At 42.9% G+C, this 11,969-nt stretch overlaps 1 protein-coding gene across 1 annotated transcript; it reads right to left on the bottom strand.

Moving 5' to 3' along the window:
- Positions 1 to 1,870: 1,870 nt before the first annotated feature.
- Positions 1,871 to 10,015, bottom strand: SEC62 (SEC62 homolog (S. cerevisiae); the record flags this gene model as incomplete). Its single annotated transcript, XM_009082895.1, has 7 exons — positions 1,871 to 3,097; positions 3,740 to 3,859; positions 4,452 to 4,512; positions 6,512 to 6,604; positions 8,230 to 8,440; positions 9,421 to 9,526; positions 9,907 to 10,015. Coding segments are annotated over 7 exons (1,167 nt in total), but the record flags the coding sequence as incomplete, so codon positions are not given.
- Between the last annotated feature and the right edge of the window lie 1,954 nt (positions 10,016 to 11,969).

Below are 11,969 nucleotides of genomic sequence, written 5' to 3'. Positions count from 1 at the left end.
TTCAACAAGTCCTTATCAACTCAAGCATCCCCCCAGTGCTTTAAGTTTTCTACAGATAAAGAATAAATTGCTAGCCTTTGTTTCAGGGCCCCAGAACACCAGGAGTGAGTCAGGGTGAGTGTATTTGCAAAAGGGCAGAGCACACTTGGGTGTGACACCTCTGCTGAATACTGATCTGCGTTGAACACTCATTTGTGTTTTACCAGTGATTATTTAATTCAAGAGAACATATAGGAATAATCATATTTGCTTGCAAAGAAAAAAAACCCAGAAAATTATACTGTCAGGACTGTCAGAGCACTGTGAGATGTTATTGCAGGAAGGGCATTTTCATAGAGCAGCTATGTAATTAACTTTCCACTAAGTATCTGTCCTTGTTCCCATCAGGTCACCCTGGGCTCTGAAGTTAAAAGTCAAGAGTCATTTATGAGAACTTTTGAATGCCTGGTATAACAGTGTCCTGACAAATAACCAAAGGTGCAAAGTACCTTTGTGATTTCTTCTTTGGACCTTAAGTGTTTGCCAGGACACCCTAAATCCACACTGATATACTTGTAATCACTCATTATCTCATTCCAACATAACTCTCAAAGATTTTTAGGAAAACCAGATTACAGTAATGAGTCATCAAGTCCTTTATCCCTGAACCAGATCTCTTTCTTCACCTCAGAGATTCAGAGCTGTTCACAGCAGACCAAGTGCAGGAGGTTAAGGCCAATTTAATTTCTACACATGATCAAGGTGACAGCACAAACTGCTGATGGTTGAGACCCAGACACTCGTGCCCAGGCCACACGCAGGCAGTGCTGGCACGTGGCACACGTCTCTGAGCAGGGAGCAGATGGCAATAGTACAGGAGTATTTATCATTTGACCATTTCAACTTTATTTTCTCAGCAAGGCCCTTAAGACATTATTCCCCTTGGAGGAAGAAATGTACTTGAAACAACTGAAAGTCTTAATTTCTTCGGAACCTGTGGGACATGTCCCCAGTGTGTGCCCTGCTCTCCCCATCACCACACTGAGAGAGGTTCAACAGGACCTGGTTAGCTCTGTAGTCACTGATAACACACACGTGGCCAGGAGCCAATCCTTTTGGTAATGGGTCCTTTAATGTTCTGCTCTGTTAATAAAAAAGTGATCCAATGTATCTTTTTCCTTAGGGAGTAACTATTCAGGAGGTTTAAGAAGCAAATACATCACGTCCAGGAATTGTTTGTCAATGCATCCATGATGATGTATATATTTGCACAATCTGAAAAGTTAGTATCTTCATCCAAAGTGCCAAGGCTGGAGGAATGGGAAGCAGTTTAGGGCAGGAAACAAAGTTCTGTAAGTCAGTTATGGCAATGCCAAGCTTACCCTCATCTCTGAGTGGGCTGGGGAGACAACCAAATCTATAGTTAAAGTCACTGAGAGGAATGCACTTCTTCCATGCTTAGTTAGCCAAAACCCACACACATCCTGCACACAGCCAGCAGGAAGGGATGCACAGGAGGAACCAGCTACACTCCAAGGGATGTATAAGCACACCAGTAATGGTCACTGCGGATCAGCTCCGAGTCACAGCTTCCAGGGCAGACACTCTCCTGCCTCTTCAGGTTAGAGCTACTCCAGTTCCAGAGTACAGAAAGGTTTGACATTAAGGCATAACATACAGCTCTGGTGTTTGCTTTCATTTAATAAAGATCAATTTACTCAAATACATGGAATGTTGGCACAAAACTAAAGCTCTTGTGGAACAGCTACCAATCATACACAAATATTCTGTGAGGTCCTCTGGACTTGCATTTCTCCCATAGACACACCACAAAATGGCTTCAATAATACAAACTGAATGCTGGATCAAATCTCTAAATAATAAGTAGCAGTTAAAGTAAATGGTTTGCTTTATTTGTAAATTATGTACAGAATACACTTTTGTTTAATTATGATGGAGCAGGAGAAAGAAAACAGCCATCACTTCCAAACGCTGCTGCTTCCTTCCCCTGCTGGAGATGACATCTCTCTGCACTGGATGTACAAAACCAGTTTGGATTTCCTCAGTTGCTGGCACACAGTCTGGAGAAACAAAGAGAACACTGCAGCCAAATTCAGCACTACTAGCTCCTCTATTGTCAGCAAAATACCTCTGCTAAAACTAGTTCTCTTAGGAAAGTTCTCACAATCTTTTGAAAAGAAAATCAAGAAAAAAATATCAAGAAAGCTGTGGGCCAAGAAGGGCTTTACCTAACTAGCAAATGAGTATAACTAGGAATAATCTGAGATTTGGTCATTCAACTTTTACCTGTTTTACAAAAGCAAGTTTGAGAAGCTGAACTAATTGACCAGTTATGCAAGTACCAGAAAACTATGTTTTTCAGTATGCTTGAGGACAATCTGGGCAATCTATCAATCAATAAAAAACTTGTCAGATTGATAAAACTTCTGTAAATGGATATTAATGATTAACATAGTACCAAGTAATCAAGTTAATGGTTAAAAAAAAAATGAAGGAACTAGATATAAAACTGTTTGGTAACACATATATTTCAGCAAACAAAGATGCTACTGTATGGTCTATGTTTTGGTGATCAGCCAACAAAGAAAATCCAACCATTTGCACATACTTAGTCCCAACACCACAGTGAGTTATGATTTTCCATGTGAAGGCCTACTTTCAGTATCTTCCTCCTCCTCCTCCTCACAATCTCCTTCATCTGTTTGCTGTTCCAGTTCCTCTTTTGTGATCATTTCAAAGTCGTTTCCATTGCCACTACTGTGCTGGGACCTGTCGTCTTCACGCCTGTCACTGTCAGTGTCTGAATGTCGCTCTCCTCCCGAGCCCTCTGTTCCCGAGTTCCTTGTGCCTTCTGTTTTCCCATCCTCCTCTTCCTTCTTCTCACTGTCTGATTTCTCCTCACTGTCGTTTTTCTGCTGCTTTTTGGATTCTGATTTCTCCTCTTTCTTTAAGTCTGCTTTTGGTCCCTTGTATTCGTGTGTGTACAGGGGCCTGAAGGAGTCAATGAATCCCACGTCTGCCGTGAGGTTGGGCAGGAACCAGAAGTGATGCCTTCCTCCAGTGATGAGCCAGATGATCAGGAACAGGATGCAGCGAGCTGTGGGAGAGTAAGGTTTGTTATAAACACACCCCCTGTACCACTCTGGTGATGTCCACTACCAACACCCACCCCAAGGACAGGGTGACCCTGGGAGGAAATCCCTCATTCCACAATAGTGGAATTTGCAACTTCAAAGTCACACTGGGGATTGCTTGAACTTACTTAATATTGTTTCAGGAGCTGGAATAGATTCCCATGGGTTTCAACATGTATTTGGCTTGGGCTAGTGACATTACATTAGAAACACAAAGATCGTTGAAATCACGAATGTGGTATTTGAGGAGTGAAATAGTTTGTTCTAACCACAGATCTTATCTCTGACTTAACTCTTAATCCCTCGCTACCGAAATACAACCAAATGAAGCTTTAAAATCCTGGTGACAACACTCTCACCACGGGATCTGTTCTGGTGTGCAGCTCTGGGATCGTTTTGCTCCCTTCTGTTTAAACAGAGACAGCAGAGGAATCTGCACTGCACAAGAAACACCAACGGGTGACACCAGTTGGCGATCTCTCTTCTCCCGCGGCACAACGGTGACACCCGGTGGCCCGGCGGGAAACGCGCATGGAACCCGCGCGGTGCGGCAAGTGGGACCGCCCAGCTGGGCCGTGCCTCCGGCTCACCCGAGCGGCACTTACCCACGGCGAGCAGGAGGATACTGGCGACAAAGCAGCCTGCGCCCACGCTGAGGTAATACACACCAACGCGCATCTCGGCCGGCCACAGCGGGAACAGGGTGGCGGCTATCACCGCGATCACTGAGCAGGAGGCGAGAAGAAGGGCAGGAGATGCAGCATTAGTGCTCCCTGGTACAAGTACACAGGTTCCAGGCTTTGTGTTCGTTTGAAGTGTTCGTTTAGCATAGTGTGAGCTCCTGACAGTACTTTAGGCGCTGACTGAAACCCTGTCTAGCTGCACTGTTCCTGTGCTTTACTGGGTACAGACACCACATGCAGCAGCTCCAAGGGGCTGCACTTAGCCCAGAGCACCTCTGGGAGGAGAGCAGGAGCAAACAGGTGAGCAGGGAGCTGGGTGGGCATCATGGTGACCACACAGACTGGCTCCCCAAGGGATGACACAGATTCTCAGAACATGTGGTTCTCTCAAGGAGAGGAAGCTGGGAGGTACAGGTCATGGATGCTGGACCATTAGCTCACTGATGCCAGTTAACATCTACCCTAATTTAGATTAAAAAACTAAAGTTAGCTGGTTTGGCTTATCCCACACAAATACAAGTTCTAGGGTCAGAAAGGCATTGTTCACGTTTTTATACAACTCAATGCCTGTTGTACAACTCACTGGTTACCTTAAAGCACTGGAAATAAACAACTTGTGTCTACTCTGACTTACCAAGCACAAGTCCCATGGCAAAAGTTTTAAAGTGAACAGGGTCATAGATCCACACATACACCTACAACAGAAATGATCTGGTTTACACTCAGGAAACAAGCTCTCCGATAAACATTCATTCCCTCACCCAAGTGCTCACTGCCAGGCTGCAGTGCTTGGTGCTGAACTGTGGTCATACAGCAGCAGGGCAAGGGGTCCTGATTCCTGGGAAGGGTAACTCAGGTGATATAATCCCAGGAAAAACCATCAGACAATAGCACTGATAGGGATATGAAAGATTTGGAAATATCACTGAATCAAGGTTTGGTTTTATCTTCCTTTATCCATTAACACTGTTCAGCACAAAGCCAAAAACACTTTTGCAAAAAAATAAGAACGTTTTTCAGGTGCACCGCGTGGAAACAAAAAGCTCTCTGAGCTTTGAGGAGCAAAACCCAGGCTGGACACCTGGTAGCAAGCAGGCAGCCTAAAGGCTCAAGGCTCACTCCGTGCTGGCCTCAGACCAGTGTCGCTGTGCCCTCTGTTCCACAGCCACTGTTAGCTCAGTGCCAAATGTTTGTGGGAGAACTGTGGATCCACTGGAATCAGCTGCTCAGCCCTGTCACAAAAATAAAACAACTTCTTGGTAACTACAGGAGTTCCTGAACTAGAAAAATAGTTTGTTTTGTTGCCCTTTTTTTAACCAAACTGAACAATTTGAATCTGAGCTACTAACTGAAAAGAAGCTGCTGATTACTAGAAATCAGCAGCCCTCACTGCAGATGTGTCCATACCACCTGCCAAACACCTGAGGCAGTGGTGAGGCAGGGTGATGGAACTCATCACTGTGCTGCTCACACGGTGCCAAAGCTGACTGCACTCAGGTGTAGCTGAGCCCAAACAAGCTGAGTATCATGACTGGTGACTGAGCAATAAGACACTGTGATACTCAGTGTCTGTAAGTGCAAAATCATGAAGAAAAGGGAAAAAACAGCTCTAATGCAAATGCAGAAGAACTGGCTCTAAATTAGCCAATAAAGAAAATTAAATTATCCTCTTAAGAACTCTTGGGAGTTGCAGTTCTTAAAAATGCCAGTTATTAATAAACAGAAAAAGCAACTGATGCTAAGACATGCAGCAAGTGATACTGCAAATACTGTGCTGCAGCCCCATTTGGAATGCTGCACCACTCTGGGCACTCCAGGGGAAGAAAATAGGGAGGATCAGTAAATCCACACGAGGTGGGACAAAACAGAGCAAGGCAGGCTGCAAAAGGGTTGACTGAAAAGAGTCCAATCAAGATACAAAAAAAGAACATTTTCCAGACAAGTGATTTATTTATGGAGTTCACTGCCATGTCTTTTTTATAACCAAAGGAATGCAAGAATCCATTGGGAGATTCCAGTACAGCCACACACAGCATCAATACAGCACAGTAAAGCTGTGCTGAGAACTCACCACTTATCCCAAATGTTCAAGGCACAAATCTAACTTTGTACTTTACAGAGATGGTAAAGAATGAAATTCGTTGTCTTCCAGGAAAGCAAAAAGTATTTAAGAGCACAATGTCAGTGGGAAAGCCAGGATGAGACTTCAGGAATGTCCAAGTGTCACCTGCCTGCCCAGATCACTCTGTGACTGAACATCATGTTCCAAAGGGCTTGTGTTTGGTTTAGAACTGTTTTGGCATGGCAATGGCTGTAGCATGACTTGAGCTGGAGGACCTCAGGAGTCTCCTGTCCCAGGCACGGTCAGCTCTGGGCACAGAGGCCGTGGCACTGCCCTGGGCAGCTCCGAGACCTTGTGTGTACACCCTGAGGACAAACAATTCACCTCGTGGCCACTAACACCTGAACTACTGGTAATTAAGTTTTCTTCTAGATTTTGTTAAGTTACTGTCCTACAGTTACCTGCCTCTAACCTCCTTCAAATACCTAAAAATCTGGTTTCAAGATCACCCATCACATTGCCATTAATTTTCCTTTCAACATGTCAAGAAAGTTTGCAGAAATCCAGTAAATGAACCTACTGTGACGACAGCACATTGACACTCAAGGCTGGAAAGTACCCACAAATCTTACCTCATTTCCATCCAGGAAAACTTGGTCTTCATGTGGCTCAAGTTTAAATTTCCTCTTAGTTTCCTTTTTCTTGGGTGTTCCTGGGGTCTCATCCTGAGGACAAACACAAATTTCATGTATTAAGAAAACATTTTACAGAGGGTTTATTTTATAGTATTTTAATATATTTAGCCCTGATAACTTATCACAAACTTAACATCACGTTCACACTATTTTTTAAAGTAAAAAGATGTTTTATTTCCTCCTGTTCTCAATTATTCCCAACTGGGTACCTCAAAAATAAAGGGAAATTGTGAGGAGAGAGAAATTTTATTTTTAATTAGTATGTAAAGAGCAGATTATGACTTCAGGATTGCACTCCCCCTTCAAATGCCTAGCAAAGCTGGGCTGGTATTAACAGGGAGTCTGCACAGAGCACAAGAACAGGGAACAACACTTCACCATCACTGACTTCATTAGAATTATTTGCTATTTGGGTGCCATATTTGCCACAGAGATCCTGGCAGAACCAGCTTCTGCCCATTTATTCTCTATCTTCTCCCTAATCTCTTTCTGGTTCTTGTGCTTCCTCTTCCTCATCTCCCGTTTCCTTCTCTTTGCTTATTTGGCTGTGTGAAATTAACTTCCTAAATTTGGGTCCTGTGTTGTTGCTTAAGTTCCTGCCCACTGGCTTATATAATCCATTAAAATATCTGTTCAATAAATAATGATTGGTTTAAAAATTAACACCACATTTAATAATGTAACCCCAGGTGACAGGGGATTGGAGGAGTTCCTCACTTTCATCATCAGCATTGTGCAGTACCTCTGGAGTTGGGTAATACTGCACTGACTACTGTGCTGAGGCTGCCAGTGAGTCTGTGCTGCTTTAATTCCTCTATTAGCCACGCAGATCCAAACCCTGCTGAGGCTGCCAGTGAGTCTGTGCTGGTTTAATTCCTCTATTAGCCACGCAGGTTTCTGCTGAGATCCAAACCTTTGCAGACTGTAACTCTTACTAAATGTGCCATTATTTCACTTAGGAAGAATGGGAATAACTTTGGAACACTAACCTGCTAACCCACTGATTCACACCACCGTATACAGAAGGAAAACCATATTCACCCATCAAGTTTCTCCTGCAGTTTCCTAACATTTGAATTTAGGAATTCTGTTCTGCTAATAAAATAAATCAGGAATGAAAACATGAAAAAAAATCCACATAAAAAGTTGTGCAGTAACAATAGTTTGAACTTGAAAGAGAGTGAATCAGAGGTCTGAGCACAAGGCAGGGTGCAGCAGCTGCTGCACACAGCCACTCACAGGCCCCTCAGACCAAACATTGCATTCCAAACGTTCTTGTTCCCAAACACTGCAAAACTCCCTGTGTTCCCCTCGTGCAGCTGTGCTGGTTTTAGATGCTGGGTCACGTGCTCGTGTGTCACCCTGTGCTCACATGGCCACAGCCTCCACTGCTGCAGGGAGCAGGTTTTGATTAACTTTGCCACCTTACAAGATGATGAGGTACACAAAGGCCAAGTGAAGCCTATTTTTTGATCTAGATCAAAATCAGCACAACTCCAAAGTTAACAAAAAAGCAGCATATTTTAGAGATGAAAACAGGAAAAAAAATTAAGTCATATTTTAGAATGACAACTGTATTTTTGAGCCGATGTAATGTTAAGTCAGTTACTCTATTCTGTTACAGGTTTGTCTCTTCTCTTACAGACAGTACTTACCTTCTTACACTCCTCTTTTTCCCCATCCTTTTTCTTTTCCTTTTCTTTCTCCTTCTTAGTTTTTTCATCTTTGCCACTTTCTTTCTTGCTCTTCCTCTCCTCCTCTTTCCCACTCTCAGCCTTTCCCTTTTCCTTTTCTTTCTTTGTATCCTTGTCAGGTTTCATTTTCATCACTTTCAATGCTCGATGGAAGAACTGTTTTTTCAGGAGTCTTAAAAAGAAACAGGTTCAATGATACATTTAAGAGCAGCTGCAATAACAACTTTTACACTCAGTTACATTATTAGACACCATTCCAGATTATCTCTCTAACATAATCATGAGCAGCAGGACTGAAAGGCAGAGGTCACAGTCACCTGCTCTACTTACAACTACACACACCACACCTCATTATCTGTCTTGCCTCTTCTCTTACTTGGCTTTCTTTGGTTCTGTTCAAAACTGGCTAAAAAACATACTTTTCTGTGCTTCTGTACTTTCTGTAGTTTGCAGATGTAAGTGAATACACAAAACGTAGGATGCAGAAAGCCACTGGGTCCATTTCATTATCTTTCCCATTAATACAACTCCTGCACTATTTATTTTCAAGTTCATGTCAATGTATTTCATAGCATAAATAAGACAGTGGACACATAGCTTATCTTGTCCCTTGCTAAGTGCTGCACATGAGTAAAACCGCCCTGTTGAAACTGTGGTACAAATGCAAATACTCCATGTCAGCTACAAACAGACCTTACTGCAAATATACATAGGTACATATATGGCCAGTGGGGCAGCATGAAGTAGTATCTGGTACTCTTAAGGTCATCACTAACAAGTAATGCCCTTGAAAGGATCACAGCCAAATCCTGAACAGGAAGAGCAGTACAGAATCCTGCCCCTGCTCCTCAGCCCGGGGGCACAGAGAGATGTGAGAGGCCCTAACAACCTGAAATAACATCCAAACTCAGGAAGATTGTTTGGTTCACTTTACTGCCCCAAGCAGTGTCATGAAAGCCTGAGAGAATTTTAAGAATGGAGATGATGAAGCTACACCATTTCCACCCTCAAACACAGCAATAAAAGTACAATCATCACTTTTGTACACAACCACAAAGGTTTTAGGCTGCAGGAAGTTACACTGGCTCCTAAATAACTGTATCTTGACAACTGTACTCATTACTGACACTGATTAACTAGGCTGGGTCATACCTGTTGCAGTAATCAACTACAGACTCTCGGGTTGTAAATAAAGCCTCTTCTCCTTTCTTTGCCTTTGCCCATTTAGAATCCAGGAGGCAATCCACAGCTTTTGAGGCTAGAGGGAAAATGGAATTAAAAATCCATTAAAATTAACATTTATTTCAACATCTAGTTCATGCTCCTTGAACCACACCAACCACCAGTTCTGGTGATGCTCCACAACCTTTCAAGACTGGTCACTATGCTGCAATCCACTGCCCTTGGCAACTTTTAATCGCAGAGTGAAAAGTTTATTGTGTTTACTCCAGGCTGGTGAGATTCATTTTATAGCTTCCTAATGCCTAGATCAGTTTTAAAAGCACTTTACAAGTATAAGATCAGTACTCTTCAGATAAAGCACTAACAATAAAATCATAACGGCCTCCCACACCCTCCAAGTACAGTGTCAGGAGAAAGCTGAATTCTCTGGTTAGGAGTGACCCAATGAACAATTACCAATGAAATAATCAACTCTGTGGCCCATCATGTTGGTGGATTTTGTTGGACAGTTGAAGCGCAAGTACTTAGCCACAGCCTTCTCCTCCTTGAATGGCTCACCAACTTCCTGCAAGGGAAAAGTCAGGAATTAGTGCAGTTCTAAACATGGGAAAATCACTCATTTGGGCCCAAAAATCAGGTATGGCAAAGTCCTCATTATTTCATGGCAATATATAAATAACAAAACATAAAGGATGTGGGAATAGGCCAAGGTGTTGTCCCTGAGAACCTTCTGTCTACATAAAGCAAAAAAAAAGCAGGAATTCTTAGGTTAGATGAGCTGAAAGTACAAGTAAGAAACCCTTTAACAGCCCTGTATAAAAGCAAACTGAAGGAGGACCCAGGAGGAGAGCAATGAGCACATGGAAAGCTGCTTAAGGCACACACCTGGGGTGGAAACAGTTGTGACGCTGGGAACAAAGGAAAATGGAGTGAGGAATGAGCATATATGGAATGACAACACAACACAGGCAAACTGACAAGACACAGAGCAGCCTGAGTTTCATGTGGAAAAGGAGAAAACCATGTTGCAAAGATGCTGAAAGATTTGGCTGGGAGGTTTCTGTGCCACTGCATGAATACAAAGTGACTTAAACTTCAGAGTACCCTTGAGGGGACTCTTTGGATCTACAGAGCAGGAACACCAGGATGCCGCAGAGGAGGATAAAGGACATGAACATCAAACCCACGTTTTATGAGAAGGGAGTCCTTAGTCTGCACAGAGTCACAAACTCTGTGCTTTTACCACCTTGCAGAGGCAGCAGAACTCAGAGATGTGTAACCCAGATGGATGGAGATGTCAGTTTCTGTTACGTAAAATTAACATCTAATACTTGTAAGCAGGAAAGGAAGAACTTTCAAATGTTCCTCCTTCCCAAAAACAGATCTGAAAAAAGACTGGGATATTACACTGACTCATGCAAAGTTCCTCCAAAATCCTTTCTGTAAATTCTTTGAAACAGTAAGGCTTAATTCTCCCAATCCTCCTGCTGCTCCTGGATCAGTAACAGGCAAACACAGGACATCTCTCTGGCCTGCAGTACCTTTTCTGTACCTGTTCTCCCATGCTGCCCAAAGAAACAGATTACACAAGCCACAAACAAGATTGGTCATTTACAGGAATAAAGAAATTCAGAGTCTATTTAAAGACATAATGTTCCTAAAGGTCAATAAACATATACAACCTCCATTACTGCTTTTAAGATGTATAATCACAGTATCAGCTGCAGCATGTCCAGAGGAAATGCAAGGTCAAATAGTTGTTGTTACACCAGAATAGAAGCTTCAGATGGTCAGAGTTGTTAATTTTCAACAGTTTACACAGCTAACTTTCAAAATCAACTGGTTAATGAATATCCTTCTAGAGAAGATTGTAGCTTTTCCTGTCTGAGGACAGTTTTGAATAGAATAATCCAGACATAAGGTACCCAAATGACCAAAAGACTCCACAGTTTGTTAGTTCTGAGATTATTTTAAGGTCTAAGTCCTCCAATATGTGTGCAGAAACATTCTCTCACACTCACCAACTAGTCTCAAAAACATGCCCAAATTAAGCCAGACGACCCTAACAATCCTCAAATGGATTGCATTATCTCCTTCTCCATGCTCAATCCTTTTAAAATTTCAAGTTCTGTGTAAAACATCAGACAACTCACAGAAAACTATTCCCTGGCAGTGCCTGTATGCACATCATTTATATGCTGTGGTTTGATGCCCCCTCACGTGGCACAGCTGTTCCAGGACCTGTTGATGCCAAGGTTGGTACTAAGAGAATTTGGTTTAGCAGCAGCAAACTGAGTGTCCATATAGCATAGTAACACGTGGCACACAGGGCGAGGCACCACAGGGACAGCACTTCAGGCAGCAGTTGTGGCTGAAATTAAGCTCCTCCAGTATTTCCTACCAGCAAATGAAACTTGGAACAATCCACAGGGCAAATGTTGTTCTTCGTGGCACAGACAGTAAAGCAGCCAGAGGGAGTGCAGATATTCACATTAGTGTTAATTCCTCTGCTGAGGTGG

Source organism: Acanthisitta chloris, unplaced genomic scaffold (assembly GCF_000695815.1).
Source record: "Acanthisitta chloris isolate BGI_N310 unplaced genomic scaffold, ASM69581v1 scaffold7519, whole genome shotgun sequence".
NCBI classification, from domain to species: domain Eukaryota; kingdom Metazoa; phylum Chordata; class Aves; order Passeriformes; family Acanthisittidae; genus Acanthisitta; species Acanthisitta chloris.
The sequence above is the reverse complement of the archived record's forward strand: the minus strand, read 5'-3'. Positions and strand labels throughout refer to the sequence as shown.